The sequence below is a fragment of the Pongo pygmaeus genome, chromosome 1 (genome assembly GCF_028885625.2).
Source record: "Pongo pygmaeus isolate AG05252 chromosome 1, NHGRI_mPonPyg2-v2.0_pri, whole genome shotgun sequence".
In the NCBI taxonomy this organism is placed as follows: domain Eukaryota; kingdom Metazoa; phylum Chordata; class Mammalia; order Primates; family Hominidae; genus Pongo; species Pongo pygmaeus.
Genome location: NC_072373.2, coordinates 219198515 through 219217792, shown reverse-complemented (window position 1 = coordinate 219217792; position 19278 = coordinate 219198515). Strand labels below are relative to the sequence as shown.

At 50.5% G+C, this 19278-nt stretch overlaps 1 protein-coding gene across 7 annotated transcripts in view; it reads left to right on the top strand.

The window, feature by feature from the left end:
- The window catches only part of MFN2 (mitofusin 2), a 31012-nt gene extending 17424 nt beyond the window's left edge, over positions 1 to 13588 (top strand). For all 7 annotated transcript variants that reach the window (XM_054438783.2, XM_054438773.2, XM_054438762.2 and 4 more), the window contains 13 exons: positions 460 to 568; positions 678 to 785; positions 3113 to 3266; positions 3478 to 3545; positions 3691 to 3812; positions 5550 to 5676; positions 6065 to 6169; positions 6381 to 6483; positions 7264 to 7484; positions 8092 to 8247; positions 8607 to 8803; positions 9652 to 9786; positions 11568 to 13588. In XM_054438783.2, the coding sequence (XP_054294758.1) occupies positions 460 to 568; positions 678 to 785; positions 3113 to 3266; positions 3478 to 3545; positions 3691 to 3812; positions 5550 to 5676; positions 6065 to 6169; positions 6381 to 6483; positions 7264 to 7484; positions 8092 to 8247; positions 8607 to 8803; positions 9652 to 9786; positions 11568 to 11637 (1675 nt within the window). In that variant the 3' untranslated portion in view covers positions 11638 to 13588. The remainder of the gene's footprint in view (positions 1 to 459; positions 569 to 677; positions 786 to 3112; positions 3267 to 3477; positions 3546 to 3690; positions 3813 to 5549; positions 5677 to 6064; positions 6170 to 6380; positions 6484 to 7263; positions 7485 to 8091; positions 8248 to 8606; positions 8804 to 9651; positions 9787 to 11567) is intronic.
- Positions 13589 to 19278: the final 5690 nt, after the last annotated feature.

Sequence of the window (19278 nt, the reverse complement as noted above, 5' to 3'; positions counted from 1 at the left end):
CTGAGGCGGGCAGATCACGAGGTCAAGAGATCAAGACCAGCCTGACCAACATGGTGAAACCCTGTCTCTACTAAAAATCCAAAAAAATTAGCTGGGCATGGTGGCGCGTGCCTGTAGTGCCAGCTACTCGGGAGGCTGAGGCAGGAGGGTCGCTTGACCCTGGGAGGCGGAGATTGCAGTGAGCCGAGATCGTGCCATTGCACTCCAGCCCGGGCGACAGAGCAAGACTCTATATCCAAAAACAAAACAAAACAAAACAAAACACTCATTTCCAGGCAATCTGGAAGGACAGGAAATGGAAAGTAAAAATCTGTTAATGACGGCCGGGCCTGATTTCTCTCCCATCCCTGGCTTTCTCCTTCATGACCTGCCTGCCTCACAAGTCCCAGGTCTGTTCTCAGCAGGAAGAATAGGGCTCTTGCTCTGCCTGATGATTTGGTTTACCCCTGTCACCTTTAGCCCTGGTATTGATGTCACCACAGAGCTGGACAGCTGGATTGACAAGTTTTGTCTGGATGCTGATGTGTTTGTGCTGGTGGCCAACTCAGAGTCCACCCTGATGCAGACGGTAACTCCTCCTCTGCCTTCTCCCAAGCTCCTAGCACCCCCTGGGCAGGCAGCTGATGGGGCCTTGGCTGTCAAGCTCCTGCTCCACCGAGGTCTTACCCTTTATCTAGGAAAAGCACTTCTTCCACAAGGTGAGTGAGCGTCTCTCCCGGCCGAACATCTTCATCCTGAACAACCGCTGGGATGCATCTGCCTCAGAGCCTGAGTACATGGAGGAGGTTAGTGCTTCTGTTTGGCAGTTTGGGGAATGCAACCCCGAGGGAGCACTGCCTGCCACTGGGGCCACTTCATGTACCCCTGGATCTAGTGACTTCCCTGAATTAATTTTATTGCCAAAGAATTCTCCAGATACTCTTCTGTGGTATCTTCTGGTGGTCTTTCCTCTCTCCCATCCACTTTGCTGGATGCACCCCCTCTTCAAGCCGCTCTCCCCTAGGCCTAAAAAGGATCCCTGCTGCATTAGTGCATCTTCAGGGCCGGTGCTCAGTTTGGTTTCTGAGGAATTAATACGGAACAGGCTCAGCTCTAGGGAGGCCTTGGGAAAGAGGCTGGAAAGAGTAATGGAGAATAACTGGTTCTTACTGGTGACTTACAACTCTTAGCTATTTACTTATTTATTTAGAGGCTGGGTTATGAGGCTGGCTAATTTTTGTATTTTTGGTAGAGACGGGGTTTTGTCATGTTGCCCACGCTGGTTGTGAACTCCTGGGCTCAAGCGATCCACCTGCCTCAGCCTCCCAAAGTGCTGGGATTACAGGCATGAGCCACCACGCCTGGCCTCACAACTCTTTAAATATGTGAAATGAAAGACAAAAGGGTAACAAACGGCATGGTGGTGTACACCTATAGGCTGAGAAAGGATCCCTTGAGAGTAGGAATTTGAAACCACCCTGGGCAACGTATCAAAACGCCATCTCCAAAAAAATAAAGAGTAGGCCGGGCGCGGTGGCTCACTCCTGTAATCCCAGCACTTTGGGAGGCTGATGTGGGCAGATCACGAGGTCAGGAGATCGAGACCATCCTGGCTAACACGGTGAAACCCCGTGTCTACTAAAAATACAAAAAATTAGCCGGATGTGGTGGTGGCTGGCGCCTGTAGTCCCAGCTACTCGGGACGCTAAGGCAGGAGAATGGCGTGAACCCGGGAGGCAGAGCTTGCAGTGAGCTGAGATTGTGCCACTGTACTCCAGCCTGGGCGACAGAGTGAGACTCCGTCTCCCAAAAAAAAATTTAAACAAATAAAGGGTAATAAGATTGATAATATGGCAATATAGGATGATAAAACATGCAGTTGCAGTCAGTAGGCCAGAGTCCAAATTCTTTATTTATTTATTATTTTTTTTTGAGATGGAGTTTTGCTCTTGTCGTTGTCACCCAGGCTGGAGTGCAGTGGCGCGATTTCGGCTCACTGCAACCTCCGCCTCCAGGGTTCAAGCAATCCTCCTGCCTCAGCCTCGCGAGTAGCTGGGATTACAGGCACCCGCCACCACACCTGGCTAATTTTTGTATTTTTAATAGAGATGGGGTTTCACCATGTTGGCCAGGCTGGTCTTGAACTCCTGACCTTAGGTGATCCGCCCGCCTCGGCCTCCCAAAGTGCCGGGATTACGGGTGTGAGCCACTGGGCCCGCTTCTGACTGACACTAGGCGGTGTGACTTTGTTAGCTTCCTTGACCCTTCTGGTAATCCAATTTCCTCGCCCGTGTGGTGGTGTGATAAATAGACTTGTTGAGAGGATGAAATCTGTCAAAAAACACCTGACACGTGGTAGGTATCTACAAGAAGCTATTGTCACATTTTATTGGTAGAACCCCAGGATGTCAGAGCCAGGAGGGATGTTCTAGTGATGCCCGCTCCTTTTGTAAACAATGCCCCAGGAGGACACAGCTTGTCAGAGTATAGCTCCCAGATTTAGGTTTCTTGACCCCAGGGTTCCTTTCCTTCCAGGGCACCAAAGTGAGGCACTATATAGGCTTAACAAGAGGCAGTCTAGGGCACGTTTAAGCATTTCTGCTTGTGTATGCATAAAATATCTTTGGCAGGCTCACTGCCAAGTAACCCCCACATGTCGGTCTGGGAAACTTGGTGGTGAGAGAGCAGAACAGTGGGAGACGTTGCACTGTGTATGTGTTTGTGCCTTTGCCTGGTGAGCCATGTGAATATATTGCCTATTCTTTTTTTTTCCTCACTCTGTCGCCCAGGCTGGAGTGCAGTGGTGCTATCTTGGCTCACTGCAACCTCCGCCTCCAGGTTCAAGCGATTCTCCTGCCTCAGCTTCCTGAGTAGCTGGGATTACAGGCGCCTGCCACCATGCCTGGCTAATTTTTTTGTATTTTTAGTAGAGACAGGGTTTCACCATGTTGGCCAGGCTGGTCTTGAACTCCTGACCTCGAGTGATCCATCTATCTTGGCTTCCCAAAGTGCTGGGATCACAGGCGTGAGCCACTGTGCCCAGCCTCTTATGACCTATTCTTTTAATAAAAGAGGCAGGTGGGGGCTGTGGGGCCCCCTACACCCACTCTGAACACATTTGTTTGGGCTCCAGGTGCGGCGGCAGCACATGGAGCGTTGTACCAGCTTCCTGGTGGATGAACTGGGCGTGGTGGATCGATCCCAGGCCGGGGACCGCATCTTCTTTGTGTCTGCTAAGGAGGTGCTCAACGCCAGGATTCAGAAAGCCCAGGGCATGCCTGAAGGAGGTAATGATGAGAACAGATGTCCTTTTCTCTGATGTTTGAGACATTTTGTCTCGTGCTGAGGAGTCTGTCAGTAGAAAATCCTTCTGAGAATGGGATGCTGAGAAGAGCAGAGAGGCTCTTGCTCTTTAGCCAGTGGCTTGGTTTCTGGGGATTTCATCGTTTTCCTCTGCTGCCAAGTTGTTTCTGGACTAATGCAGTACAACTCTCCTAGGGGGCGCTCTCGCAGAAGGCTTTCAAGTGAGGATGTTTGAGTTTCAGAATTTTGAGAGGAGATTTGAGGTGAGTCCTTTGATTCTGGTATGTGGCGATTCTGTGCTTCCCCAGCTCCCACTGGCGGTGTCCCTGGCAGTGAAAGCCAGAGTCTGGCCCTTGGTTGTAGGCACCTGGTGGCCCTCACCTCCCTCCGTGCCTCTGTGTGTTCCAGGAGTGCATCTCCCAGTCTGCAGTGAAGACCAAGTTTGAGCAGCACACAGTCCGAGCCAAGCAGATTGCAGAGGCGGTTCGACTCATCATGGACTCGCTGCACGTGGCGGCTCGGGAGCAGCAGTAAGAGTCCAAGACTGCAGAGAGGTGGAGACGGCTGCCGAGACGAGGGCGCTCCACCCCTGCCTTGGGCAGTTAGGACACGCCTTGATGGCAGGGCTGAGTCTCTGGGCTCCCATCCAGAGCCCTTTCCCTGGCCACCAGACCATGTTAGAACCACATAGACAGCCTGGTGAGGAGGGCGGCTGGGTGCTTCATCACCCCACTTGGTCTGTGCAGCACAATTCCCTGTGTTGGAGGCCTTGGCCCACACCCTGCTGAGCTCTGCAGCCATTCTCAGAGCCTGAACACATTTTTAAAAACAACATTCCAGCCAGGAGCAGTGACTCACACCTGTGATCTCAACACTTTGGGAGACCAAGGCAGGAGGATCGCTGGAGCCCAGGAGTTCAGGGTTCCAGTGAGCTGTGATCGCACCACTGCACTCCAGCCTGGGCAACAGAGTGAGACCCTGTCACTAAAGAATAATATGAAAACACCTTGCTTCTATCACACAGAATTGACTTTCTCAATTGTTTATATTAAGTTAAAATTTTAAAAAGTTCAGTTCCCTTTTGATTCTTTTGCATTTGTCCCAGTGTCACTCTGCCCAGAGGCACCATAATCATGAATTTACATTGTTCTATCACCCAAACAGTACTTTTTACATAAATGCTGAGGAATATGTCAGGTTTTTACATGCTTCAGATGTACAGATGTGGCATCACACTGTCTGTCACTGTACCTGGCTTTGCTTTCTCAACATCGTTTTTCCCTTTATCCTTGTTAGTATGTGTAGTTTGAGTTTATGAATAGGAACTGCTGTAGTATATTCCATTGTGAATATGCCTCTTTCATATGGATGGAATTTTAGATTTTTTTTTGCTATTGGAAATCCTACTGCAGTGGACATTTGTTCATGTGTCCCCTTGTGCACTTTTTTAAGAGTCTTCCTGGGGTGAATTTCTAGGAGTGTGGAGATCCTATTTTAGGGTACACGCGTTTCCAGTTTTAGTCTGTTTTCTTGATTGCTCTTCAGAACAGCCGTACCCGTTCATTGCATGACCAGTACTGTCCATAGGCCTTCCATTTCCTCAGCCCTCACCAGAACTTCAGACCTGGTCATTTTTGCCAGGCCTTGGTAGAAAATAGTGCCTTTAAAAATTTCATTTACAACTGGGCATGGTGGCTCACGCCTGTAATCCCAACACTTTGGGAGGCCAAGGCGGGCGGATCAAGACCAGCCTGACCAACATGGAGAAACCCTGTCTCTGCTAAAAATACAAAATTAGCTGGGTGTGGTGGCGCATGCCTGTAATCCCAGCTACTCGGGAGGCTGAAGCAGGAGACTCGCTTGAACCCAGGAGGCGCAGGTTGCAGTGAGTGGAGATCGTGCCATTGCACTCCATCCTGGGCAACAAGAGTGAAACTCCATCTCAAAAAAAAAAATTCATTTCTGTGATAACTAGTGAGGTTGAGCTTTTTTCCCTACATTAATTGGCAGAATTTGTTTAAACCCCCTTAAAGCGCCCTCCCTGCTCTGTCCCCACCACCTGACCCACATGGAAGACTGAAGAGTGCATGATTGGCTGCAGGGTCCCCTTCTTACCTGGGAAGGGGAAGGCCATGCCCCTGGGTGTGTGTGTGCAGCCCTGCCAGGCAAGATAGCGGGCGGGGCAGCGTGGGCTTTCTGGCATCCCCTCTTGCTCCTCTGCTTAGTCAGACAGGAACATGGATTTCTCACCAGTACTCTGCTTTAAGGGTTTACTGCGAGGAAATGCGTGAAGAGCGGCAAGACCGACTGAAATTTATTGACAAACAGCTGGAGCTCTTGGCTCAAGACTATAAGCTGCGAATTAAGCAGATTACGGAGGAAGTGGAGAGGCAGGTGAGAAATGAGGAGGAGGCATTCTGGGAAGATTTGGACTCCAAGTAGAGTCCAGAAGAAAGCAGACATCCTCCTCTTAGGGACTTCTCAGCCTTTCAGAAGAAAGTTGTGGCCCTGTTTCAAGAATACAGAGCTGCCCTTTGGGTTCTGTTGTCGGGTTGTATGATGCTGGGCATGTTCCCCTTCCTCTGGACCTCCACAGATCATGTGCGTTTGATCAGCCAGTTTCTCAGACCGTCTCACCTCAGAGGCTTTAATTCCATAGAGGAGCTGAGGAGGCTGCTGGTTTGAGAGGAAGGATGTGCCGTCTGCTAGGATCTCTCCTGGTGCTGCAGGAGTGAACCTTGGTCTTCATTGATACTTAACAGTGTGCTTCCTTTTGCCGTAGGTGTCGACTGCGATGGCCGAGGAGATCAGGCGCCTCTCTGTACTGGTGGACGATTACCAGATGGACTTCCACCCTTCTCCAGTAGTCCTCAAGGTTTATAAGAATGTGAGTCATGGAGTAACAGGTCCTCTTGGCAGGAGGCCCCCAAAAGTGATTCAGCCCCTGCTGGTCTGGGTCAGGGCCCCCCAGCAGTGACAGTAGAAGGCACAGAGACAAGGCCCAGGCTTCCGTCAGCCTTCTGGGGTCACCTGGTGGGTGTGGCCTGAAGGGAATTTTGATGGACATGCTTCTCTTAACTTCCCTCTTCTGGTGGCAGGAGCTGCACCGCCACATAGAGGAAGGACTGGGCCGAAACATGTCCGACCGCTGCTCCACAGCCATCACCAACTCCCTGCAGACCATGCAGCAGGACATGATAGGTTAGTGCTCATGGGAAACTGGGGAGCTGTGGCCCTGGGCTGCCCAAAGATCAGATGCGGAGGCCAAGCTAAAGAAATCAGGACTTTCCTTATCTGTCACTTTTCATGATGATTCAATTCGATACCTTCAGGTTCTGGGTACATGTTGTGAACTCATTCTTGTTTGCTTTTTGAGACAGTCTCACTCCGTAACCCAGGCTGGAGTGCAGTGGCATGATCTTGGCTCACTGCAACCTCTGCCACCTAGGTTCAAGCAATTTTTCTGCTCCAGCGTCCCGAGTAGCTGCGACTACAGGCGTGACCACCACACCTGGCTAATTTTTTTGTATTTTTAGTAGAGATGGGGTTTTGCCACGTTGGCAGGCTGGTCTCGAACTCCTGACCTCAAGTGATCTATCTGCCTTGGCCTCCCAAAGTGCTAGGATTACAGGCATGAGCCACCGGGCCTGGCCTTGTGAACTCATTCTGTACACATGGTTGGGGAGCCCATCTTGTGCTGCCACATGGGTCTATCCTAGGCTGAGAACTGGGCCTGCCCCTTTAAGTCCATGTGAGGCATAAGTGTTAGCAGTATGGCCTCTGAGTCCACACTTGCCTGGGAGAGCTGGCCTCAAGTGAGGCATGCTCAGTCTCACGGGCCAACTTGACTGGGGTGTGGGTCCCAGGCAAAGCTGTTCAGCATCCCTGGCAGTAGCTGGTAGAGCCCTGTCTCCAGGGCTTGGTGCCGCTGTGGTGCAGGGCTGAGCTGATAAGCTTTTCCTCCATTTCTCTTCCTGACAGATGGCTTGAAACCCCTCCTTCCTGTGTCTGTGCGGAGTCAGATAGACATGTTGGTCCCGCGCCAGTGCTTCTCTCTCAACTATGACCTGAACTGTGACAAGCTGTGTGCTGACTTTCAGGAAGACATTGAGTTCCATTTCTCTCTCGGATGGACCATGCTGGTGAATAGGTTCCTGGGCCCCAAGAACAGCCGTCGGGCCTTGATGGGCTACAATGACCAGGCAAGCAAAGTTCCTCACCTCAAGGGCATTGTGGGGGGTCAGTCTGTACCCCGCCTCCAGGCACAGGAATCATTCTAAAACGGGGGTTCCCTAAGGTCAGCAGCTGTGGTGGTGTGCCCCACCACACAGTACACCACAGACAGAATTTTTGCTACTGATTGACCTGGATTTGTTCTAAGCAGTGATATTTGTGAAATGACAGATGCTAGTATTTTTCTCTAATACACATTGAAGTAAGTATGTAACTATTAAAAATAGATGACTTTAAAAATAACCACCTACATACAACTATTTTAAAGTTCAGATTTTAAAAACATTCATCTCTAAACCACTTGAGTTGTCACACGTACTGCCCTCTGTACACATCCCACGCTCGGGGAGGCTGCCAGGCGGGCCAGGATGGCTCCTGCTCACATTTTGCACGTCCCATGGTGCTCACCTGAGGGTCTCCTCTGCTGCATCTGAAGCTAGTTGTCCGCTTTTTTGCCTTTTGGAAATTGAAGAGCCACTCTGTGTCCCTGTTCCCCAGACTAGGGCAACACTGAGGGTTCACGTGAATGAGAGACTCAATATGTCCCCCTCACCCTTCTCATGTTTCTCTCCTCAGGTCCAGCGTCCCATCCCTCTGACGCCAGCCAACCCCAGCATGCCCCCACTGCCACAGGGCTCGCTCACCCAGGAGGAGTTCATGGTTTCCATGGTTACCGGCCTGGCCTCCCTGACATCGAGGACCTCCATGGGCATTCTTGTTGTTGGAGGAGTGGTCAGTGACCAGTTCTGCTCGGGAAGGTGGGGGCGGAGGGCAGGTGGGCGGGGCCTGAGAGCTAGGTTCCTACGGTGGCCCCTGCATTGGGCCACACTCCACAGTCCACTGCATACTTTCTCCTCTGTGATTGCATGGGGAGCGCTTACTCCCTCACCAAGTTTCCCTCACTTCCCGCTGGAGATGGTCCCAGACCTTCTGGCCTCGGTGGGATCAAAGGAGACATTGAAAGAGGAACTCAGAGTAGAAACATGAAGGCTCCTTGGCTGGGGCCCTTCAGACAGCCCTGGTAGTGATGGGCCCCAAAGGAGGGTGGGCCACAGAGAGGCTGCACTCCAGGCTGACCATGTGCTCTGCAGGTGTGGAAGGCAGTGGGCTGGCGGCTCATTGCCCTCTCCTTTGGGCTCTATGGCCTCCTCTATGTCTATGAGCGTCTGACCTGGACCACCAAGGCCAAGGAGAGGGCCTTCAAGCGCCAGTTTGTGGAGCATGCCAGCGAGAAGCTGCAGCTTGTCATCAGCTACACTGGCTCCAACTGCAGCCACCAAGTCCAGCAGTGAGTGGCCCCATCGGACCCCAGCAGGGGACTTCCTTTAGGCAGCCCCATCTCCCTTCCCCATCTCTCTTCCAACCTGGCCTGGAAGCCACTGGGTCCTGAGCATCGTAGACCCTGGACCTTCAGGTGTGCAGGGCCAGCTTTGAGGCTAGTGATGGGGAGAGGGGTCTCCCAGGGACACTTTGTGTCTTGGGCTGGGACGGGTTAGGCCTCTGGGCCCCTTGGTGAGGAAGAAATGTGAAGGTAAGAGATATTCCTAGTAGGAGTTTTAGAGGTTGCCTTGAAGAGCTTGGGCTGTGGATGTAGCTTTGAAGTTTTTGAACCCAGACTGATCTTCGTGCACATCTTAGGTCAGGTGGGAATCTATTGCCTAATCTGGGGTGGTGGGCATGAATATGCTCGCTTCCTGTTTTTTATTGTGTGTGGCAGACCCTTTGCTCTAGACATTTTGCACCTAATTTATTTATTTCTCTGACTCTTGGAGGTAGATGTTGTCTTATAGCCATCTCCTTTTTCAAAATGAAGGAACTGAGATTTGAAAAACAGTGACGTGTCTCCTGCTACTCGGCTGATGAGCAGCAGAGTCAGGATCTCTTGTGCCCAAACCAGGGTGCACGGCTCTGTGCTGTTGCTTCTCAGGCCGTGGTGATGCTGAGTGTGTTTGGTTGTTATGATTATTCACAGTCTCAGCAGGGTGTAGGAGATTCTGCCAAACCAGGCCTGGCTCAGGGCAGAGCTGCTGGCAGGGATATAGACGGGCCCAGCTGCTCCTTACTCTGGGTGGGTTAAGCCACCAGTGGGCATCTTGCTCCACACACCCCAACTGGTCCCTTCTCTCTCCTCCCCAGGGAACTGTCTGGGACCTTTGCTCATCTGTGTCAGCAAGTTGACGTCACCCGGGAGAACCTGGAGCAGGAAATTGCCGCCATGAACAAGAAAATTGAGGTTCTTGACTCACTTCAGAGCAAAGCAAAGCTGCTCAGGTGAGGCTGGCCCGCGTGGCCAAAGGTTAGGGCTCCAGGGTGCAGCCCAAGCACACTGGGGTTCAGCTGCTGGGCTTGTGTCTTGGGTGTGGACACAAACTTTTCTGGTGGGGATTTAGCTCATTCGTGTTAGATGTGTACCATGGGCTAGGCGCGGTGGCTGACGCCTATAATCCCAGCACTTTGGGAGGCTGAGGCACGTAGATCACCTGAGGTTAGGAGTTTGAGACTAGCCTGACCAACATGGTGAAACCCCGTCTCTACTAAAAATACAAAGATTAGCTGGGCGTGGTGGTGCGCGCCTGTAATCCCAGCCACTTGAGAGGCTGAGGCAGGAGAATGGCTTGAACCCAGGAGGCAGAGGTTGCAGTGAGCCGAGATCATGCCATTGCACTCCAGCCTGGGCGACAAGAGCAAGCCTCTGTCTCAAAAAAAAAAAAAAAAAAAAAAAAAAAAAAGATGTGTGCCACATACCTATGGATGCCAGGTGGTGCTGGTGCTGGAGGCTCAACAAGATACAGCGTCGCTGCCTTCAAGGCACTTGCAGTTGAAGGCATGATGGCATCGCAGTACTGGAAGACTGCAGTTCACAGCGCCCTGTGCTGAACCACAGGGCCTACAGTGCTTTACATGTGCTATTTCACTCAGTCTTCCCTATCCCTCCATTTTCTACATAGAAAAATTGGGGAACTTGTCTGGCATCTCAGAAAATGGCCAGGCTAGGAGGGGAGCCCAGGTGTACTTGGCTCCAGCAGCCCCCGCACTCTGATTCTCCTTACCTGCCGCTCTTTGGACCCATGAAAAGGGCATAGCCCCCCATTTACCCACAGAGAAGCTGGTTACTTGGCTGGGGACTGGCAGAGCTGGGATTGGAACTCAGATCTCCATGGGGTCTCTGTGGAGCTTTCATTAATAATTTGCTGGAAAGAGCATCAGTCTGAGGAGTCTGGAGTCCTGGGTTCTCTCCAGCCACTCATGTTTGGCCAAAGCTCTTAACTCTCCTGTGTCTCATTATTTTCATCTGTAAAATGGGAGTAAGATTTCATGACACCGCTGCATGACTGAATGTAAAAGTGCCCTGCAAAAGTCCTCGGCCTGCCCAGCTCATGATAACATCAGCACACGGGGACCCTGCAGAAGTCCTCGGCCTGCCCAGCCCATGATAGCATCAGCACACGGGGACCCTGCCCTTCCTGCCCTCGCCCCTGACGTCAGAGCCTGCAGGGCGGCAGAGCCAGAGGGGGGATGCATCAGAGGGTGTCAGCTCCAACCCTCACCAGATCAGTGGGCTTTCCCTGCCCTCGATTGCGGATGTGCTCCCTACCCCCGACCTGGGGATAGCTGCTTCCTAGGAACACACTGCTTGCCGTCTGGGGACTCTCACAAACGGGGAATGGGGGGAACTGATGCTTGTCAGACACAGTGACACGGCTGAACCTGGAAAGAGTCTCCTGTCAGCACCTCAACCCCTTGCTTGGCAAGCAGGGAAACTGAGTTCCCGACAGCTCAGGAACTTGCACATGGTCCTGGGTGAAGCAAACACAGGGCTTGAGAATCAGAAAAGCCTGACTTGTAGCTCCCTGGCTTATTAACCGTGTGGCCTTGGGAAGTTATTTAATCCCTCTGGACCTCCTTTTCCCCATCTGTGAAACGGATAAACACGATTGTTGGAGGATTATGTAAGGGTGTGTGTCAAGTGTCCTTAGGATGGTGCCTGGCGGGTAGTCCTAATACTGCCTGTCATCAGCTATCATGGTTACAAAAGAACCATTTCTTTGCAGGAATAAAGCCGGTTGGTTGGACAGTGAGCTCAACATGTTCACACACCAGTACCTGCAGCCCAGCAGATAGTGGGCACCTGAGGCGGAGCCTGCGTGGAGAGGGGCGGTGCTGCCAGCCCTGAGTGCCGTGTGGGCTCCCCCAGGGGCACGTGTGGCTCCTGCCCCTGGCCGCCACCAAGAGAATGAAGCACCCAGTCTCGTACCATTTTGAGCCCTCCAGCACTACTTATTTTCCCCCACCTTTGCCTGCTGTTGCTGGAAGAGCTGGCTCATACCCCCAAAGGACACTTTCAACGACAGCTATGGACAGCATGGTACCAAGGAGTTAAGTTGAGGCTTTTTCCAGCTTTCTCTGGTTCATTTGATTGCCTGATAAGGCCTCAGGATCTCAGCATTGCACAATGCCTCATGGAAGCCTTTGAGGGTATCACGCAGACACCCCCACCTTCCTCCAGCCTGTGCGCACCTGCCCTCCTTGCAGCCCAGCACACCTGCAGGTGTAAGGGATGATTGGAGTTTCTTCCCAGAGAGTCTGTCCCGGAAGGACTGTGGCTTGTGTGTGTCCGTCTCACCTGTTGGCTGAGTGCTTCATCCCATTTGCAGAGCCTCAGACACGTCTTGGTGGTGAGGCTCAGTTACCCCTGGGCTTAGGCTGAGGCGGGCCCTGTGCTGGGGGTGGTACAAAGGATGCTGCTGAGGCAGTTGGAGGAGTGGGAGTAGCTCAGAGGGGAGGGCTGTTGGATGTATGGGGAGCTGGCAGAGCAGGTGGCGGTCACTGGGACAAGGAGGGACTTGCCTCTCTTCTCATTATTGTGTCCTTTGCTTTAGTGTCAGTCCTGGACTTGTGCAGGCCTGTTTTGTGTAGATCTGTTTTGGAAGATGGCTTGGTCTAGGTGGTTGAAGGATGTAGTAGAAGGAAGGATGGTGGAAGGTGGGGACGTTGGTGGCTGGCTGAGGTGCATGGGCTCCACACAGGACAGCTGGAGAATGGGCCGTCCACTTGGCCTCGTTCTGCGAGGGGCTCATGGGTCTGAGAGCCCCCACCTACTAGGCTTGATTGCATCCCTGTTGTGCCCTTTAAGAGACATGTTTCCACCCCACCCCCAACTCTGCCCCAAGTCCCATGGACTAAATTTCCTGTGCCAGTGACTGCAGTTGGCCAAGGGACAATGTGGAAAACCCAGTGCCCATCTTTCCACCCTCCCTGATCTCCAGAACCTTCAACTGACCCCCTTGTCTTTATGCTGATGTTGAGTTTTGGGATTGTTACTGGTTGAAGTGGGGGCAGATGCCTGTCACCAAGGTGTTGACTGTGTGAGAAAAGCAGTTTGGGTGACAAATCCTGTGTGGCACAAGTTGGATCGCTTCCTAGAAATAAGCAACACCTCTCCCAAAAAGCAGCCCACAAGGCAGGGGCCCAGCAGCCCAGCCATCACTCATCTTTGAGGAAATGAGTTGGTAGCCTCTGTGCACTGGTTGGTGGCCACATCACAGGTGATGTCCTGTTCACATACCTGCTTGTACTTAAAGCCCTCAGTCTGTCCTGTTGTGTGGGGCGAAGTGATGGACTCTGCCAGGTGGACATGCTGTGGGTGGATGTTCCCGGTGTGTGCTGGGCCTGAATGGACAGGGGCCACTTCACAGCATGTCAGGGAAAATCACCGTCACACAATTCCAATGGATTTTGTGCTCTTTTTGGAAAAAAAAAAAAAAAAAAAATTCTTTAGCATAAACATGAATTTTTTTTCAATGTAGCCCCTGGGGAATTAATGAAATTTTGAGCCTCTTCAATAAGTAAAATTAAATTTATACCACTGAGGGAGAGACCCTTTCTGAAAGAAGTATGGCCAAAAGCACTTTCATTCTGCTGACATTGTTCTGTTTTTACGTTCATTTGCTGGAGCACAAGACGTGCTGACACAGTGAGTTTTCTCTGATGTATTTAAGGTGATGTATTTGCCTGAGTTACTCCTGTATCATTGCTCATAATATTGGAAACTAAAATAAAACCTAGTTGGAAATCCTTTGTGAGATCTCTGTCTTTTTGGGTTCTTGTACAAACTCCTCTTCGACATGGCCAGCTGTATTCTGAAGTGACCATAACTTTGGGGGAAGTTCCCACTATAATCTGGCTCCTTATTCTTGGAAGGAATTTGATACTCTCAAAAGAACAAATGGTGTAACTGATCTTTAAGGATCAGGAAATCGAGACTGATTTCTTTACAGATTTCTCTGTAACTCCAGACCATTTTTCACTTAAAAAGTAAATGACTCACTGTTCCATCCTGCTTTGCCTTCTGAGAATTTGGTTGTGACTATTCTTTTTTTTTGAGATGGAGTCACGCTCTGTCACCCAGGCTGGGGTGCAGTGGCATGATCTCGGCTCACTGCAACCTCCGCCTCCTGGGTTCAAGCAGTTCTCTGCCTCAGCCTCCCAAGCAGCTGGGAGTACAGGCGCCGACCACCAGGCCTGGCTAATTTTGGTATTTTAGTAGAGACGGGGTTTCACTATCTTGGCTGTACTGGTCTCGAACTCCTGACCTTGTGACCCATCCGCCTCGGTCTCCCAAACTGCTGGCATTACAGGCATGAGCCACTGCTTTTTTTTTTTTTTTTTTTTAAGGGTCCTCAGCAGTAGATATGGGGGTGGTTAGTCAGTTTCCCCGCCCCTACAGCTGTCCTCTCGGCTCTGGTGCCGCCCAGTGTCTGCCCTGCTTGCCCACAGAGGCCACAGCTCACCTGATAGCAACCTCATCCTTCCAGATTCCCAGGCTACACACTGGGGGGCATCACCCTCGAGTCCGCAGTCACACGTGCTGCACGAAATCTGTCACCTGCTGTCTTCCAAGTTGACCCTGCCCAGTTTCCTCACCCCCATCATAACCATCAGGCCGGATCCAGGTTCCTGTTCCTGCCTTGTCCCCACCTATCCTTGCCATCCTGTGGCTGTTTCAAGGCAGCAGCCAAAGACTTTCTCAGGTAACAAAAAAAATGAATCATTACCTTTTTTTTTTTTGCAATCCACAAAACAAGTAGTTTCTGTCATTAAGATGTTATGTACAACCCACTAAATTGTTCACAACACCATCATCCCGGGTGATGAGCCATAGTTTGAAAAAGGGCCTTCTTGCTTTATGCAAATCCTGCTTAGTTATTCCCAGTCAAGGCCAGCCTCATTCCTGTGCTTTCTCTGACTACCTCATCTGTCCACTGGGGAATCTGAGAGGCTGGAAGTTTTAGCCCTCTGGTAACAATGTCCCCATTTAATCACAAAAAATACGTAGTCAGGAATGTTCCACTGTGTCCCAAGCACTGGGGTGACAGCCCAGGCAGCTCTCTCGGAGAGCATCTGGCTCATAACATGGCTTCAGAAGCAGGGCCCTCCTTGCAGATGTCAGCTAAGTTGTTCACTGTGTCCTCAAGTGGATGGTTTCCTGTGTCTAAGTGGGACTCTTAGGCTTGAGATAAGAACAGCGAACTTTGAGAGTTTAGTATGTCAGACATTCATATGCATGAGCCCTAACCTCAAAATCCAATGGTCTATTTTCCCTAATTTCCTCAAATGAGGAAGTTCATTAATTCAGCAAAATATTTGTGCACCTACTACATGCTAAGCATGGGTCTAAGCGCTGGAGATATAGCAGTGACTAAGGTGGATAAAAATCTGCCTCTGAGGCCAGACGCGGTGGATCACGCCTGTAATCCCAACACTTTTGGGAGGTGGGCAGATCATGAGGTCAGGAGTTCAAGACCAGCCTGGCCAACGCAGTGACTAAGGTGGATAAAAATCTGCCTCTGGGGCCAGGCGCGGTGGCTCACACCTGTAATCCCAACACTTGGGAGGTGGGCGGATCACGAGGTCAGGAGTTCAAGACCAGCCTGGCCAACGCAGTGACTAAGGTGGATAAAAATCTGCCTCTGGGGCTAGGTGCGGTGGCTCATGCCTGTTATCCCAACACTTTTGGGAGGTGGGTGGATCACGAGGTCAGGAGTTCAAGACCAGCCTGGCCAACATGGTGAAACCCCATCTCTACTAAAAATACAAAAATTAGCCAGGCTTGGTGTGTGCCTGTAATCCCAGCAACTAGGGAGGCTGAGGCAGGAGAATTGCTTAAACCTGGGAGGTGGAGGTTGCAATGAGCCGAGATCACGCCATTGCGCTCCAGCCTGGCGACAGAGGGAGGCTCCCTCTCAAAACAACAACAACAAAAATCTCACTCGCTGATTAGTAACCTTCTTCAATTACAAAGAAAAACAACATACTCGCTAAACTCCCTAACATCAGGAGCCATCAGGCAAATTATCCCAAGTCTTGATTTACAAACCAAACACTTATGCCTCTGATTACATAGCAGACCGGTCTGACAAACATTTTTTTTAAGATAGGTTTTTGTTGGCTGGAGTGCAGTGGCGCAATCACGGCTCACTGCAGCCTTGACCTCCCAGGCTCAAGTGATCCTCTCACCTTAGCCTCCCGAATAGCTGGGATTAAAAGTGTGCACCACCATGCCCGGATAATTTTTTGTTTTTTGTAGAGATGAGGGATCTCACTATGTTACTCAGGCTGGTTTCGAACTCCTGATCTCAAATGATCCTCACACCTCGGCCTCCCAAAGTGCTGGGATTATAGGCGTGAGCCACCATGCCTGGACACAAACATTCTTTTTCTTTTTTAAATTTAATTTAATTTTTAAAATAGAGAATGTATGATGGCTGGGCATGGTGCCTCATGCCTATAATCCCAGCACTTTGGGAGGCTGAGGTGAGAGGATTGCTTGAGTTCATGAGTTTGAGACCAGCCTGGGCAATCTGGCAAAACCCTGTCTCTACAAAAAATACAAAAATTAGCCCAGCATGGTGGTGTGTACTAGTAGTCCCAGCAATTCTGGAGGCTGAGGTAGGAGGATCACTTGAACCCAGGAGGTGGAGGCTGCAGTGAGCCGAGATTGCATCACTGCACTCCAACCTAGGCAACAGAATGAGACCCCCGTCTCAAAAAAAAAAAAAAAAAAAGATGGGATCTCACTGTATTGCCCAGGCTGGCCTCGAATTCCCAAGCTCAAGTGATCCTCCTGCCTCAGCCTCCCAGAGTGCCAGAACTACAGGCATGAGCCACCACACCCAGCCAACAAACATTCTTTTCTGATAAGCAACTGCAGAACTTAAGCCAGTTTCAGCCAGCTTACAGAAGCTGTGAACAACCTGTTTAGCCATTGCACATGAGTTCACGTCCTCTCATAAATATGTATACAGCTTTTCCCTCAAACCTGCTAAATATGTATGAATACAGGCCCTGTGAGGCATAAAACCCAACCTGTCCTTTCTCTCTTGGAAGAGAGCACCTTCAGTGCACACTGCAGACCATCTCTTCCTGGTTTGCAAACAAGTATCAACAATAAAGTGCTCCTTTCTACTGTTTAGCCACCCTGGTGATCTTTTAGACAACATTATGCGTATTTCTGCTAGGAACATTAGTGTTCAAATCTCTGTGTAGGCAGATGTTTTCATTTTTTGTAGGTAGATATCTCAGGCTGGACTTGCTGGGCCATACGGTAAATTTATGTTTAACTTCTACAAGATTTTGCGAAGTGGTTATACTGTCTTATATCCCCACCAGTAGTGAATGTGGGTTCATATATATATATATATATATATATATATATTTTTTTTTTTTTTTTTTTTTTGAGACAGTCTTACTCTGTCACCCAGGCTGGAGTGCCATGGCACAATCGCGGCTCACTGCAACCTCCGCCTCCCAGGTTCAAGCCATTCTCCTGCCTCAGCCTCTCCAGTAGCTGGGATTACAGGTGCCCGCCACCACACCCGGCTAATTTTTTCTATTTTTAATAGAGATGGGGTTTCGCCATGTTAGCCAGGCTGGTTTCGAATTCCTGACCTCAACTGATCTGCCCGCCTCGGCCTCCCAAAGTGCTAGGATTACAGGCGTGAGACGTCGTCCCGGCCTCATTTCATTTTTTAGAGCATCACAAACTACCTCTCCAGCTCATCTTGCTAGAGTTACTGCATAATCCACGCATTCCTGCCAAGGATCAGCCATCTTCTTGAGTCGGAGGGCTTCCTGCTAGCTCGGTGCCTGGTGTTATCACCCTCGGCTCTTCTGGAGGTAGAGGGGCTACCTATCTTCTTTTCATTCTTTTTTTTTTTTTAAATTTGAGAAAGAGTTTCGCTCTTGTTGCCCAGGCTGGAGCGCAATGGTGCGATTTTGGCTCACCACGACCTCCACCTCCCGGGTTCAAGCGATTCTCCCGCCTCAGCCTCCCGAGTAGCTGGGATTACAGGTATGCACCACCATGCCCGGCTAATTTTGTATTTTTAGTAGAGATGGGGTTTCTCCATGTTGATCAGGCTGGTCTGGAACTCCCAACCTCAGGTGGTCCGCCTGTCTGCACCTCCAAAAGTGCTGGGATTACAGATGTGAGCCAACGCGCCCAGCCAATTTTTGTATTTTTAGTACAGACGGGGTTTCACCATGTTGCCCAGGCTGATCTTGAACTCCTGACCTCAGGTGATCCACCCGCCTCGGCCTCCCAAAGTGCTGGGATTACAGGTGTGGGCCACTGCGCCTGGCCCCAGTTTTTCTAAGTTATATAGTTTAGGTTTCACAACTAGATCTATGATCCATTCTAGGTTAATTTTTGCATATGGGTTTCTTTTTTTTTTTTTAGGATGAGTGTATGGATATTCAATTATACCTACAACATTTGTTGAAGACACCATCTTTTCTTGTTTTTCAAAGTTTCCACACACATTATTGATAAAATAAATTTTTTGCTGGGGGGGTGTTGGGTGTCGCTGGTCTGTAACTCCTTACCTCAAGCGATCTGCCCACCTCGGCATCCCAAAGCGCTGGGATTACAGGCGTGCGCCACCGCCCCGGGCCGAAGGCATTATCCTTTCTCCACTGAATTGCGCTTTCATTTTTGTCAAAAATTAATTGCTCACATATCGGAACTCTATTCTGTTGCACTGATCCATTTGTCTACCTGGACGCCAATACCACGCTTTCTTTCTTTTTTAAATTAATTAATTTATTTATTGAGACAGGGTCTCTCAGTCAGGCTGGAGTGCAGTAGTGCAATCAAAGCTCACCACAGCCTCAGCCTCGGGCTCAGCTGATCCTCCCATCTCAGCCTCCCGAGTAGCTGTAGCTGGGACTACAGGTACGTGCCTGGCTCATTTTTTGTAGAGACGGGGTTTTGCCATGTTGCCCAGGCTGGGTATCTTTTTTTTTTTTTCTTTTTTGAGAAGGAGTCTTGCTCTGTTATCCAGGCTGGAGTGCAGTGGCACGATCTCGGTTCACTGCAACCTCTGCCTCCCTAGTAGCTGGGTTCAAGCGATTCTCCTGCCTCAGCCTCCCTAGTAGCTGGGATTACAGGCGCCGGCCACCTCGCCCGGCTAATTTTTGTATTTTTAGGTTTACTGGCGTGAGCAACCGCGCCCGGCCCCAATACTACACTTTCTTGTTTACTGTGTAGTCCTTATCTTCTGGCGCAAAGCGGGCACTCGCTAAAAACCTGAATGAAAGTATGAAGCAGGCCGGGAGCGGTGGCTCACGCCTGTAATCCCAGCATTTTGGGAGGCCGAGGCGGGCGGATCACGAGGTCAGGAGTTCGAGACCAGCCTGGCCAACATAGTGAAACCCTGTCTCTACTAAAAATACAAAAAAAAAGCCGGGCATGCTGGCGCGCGC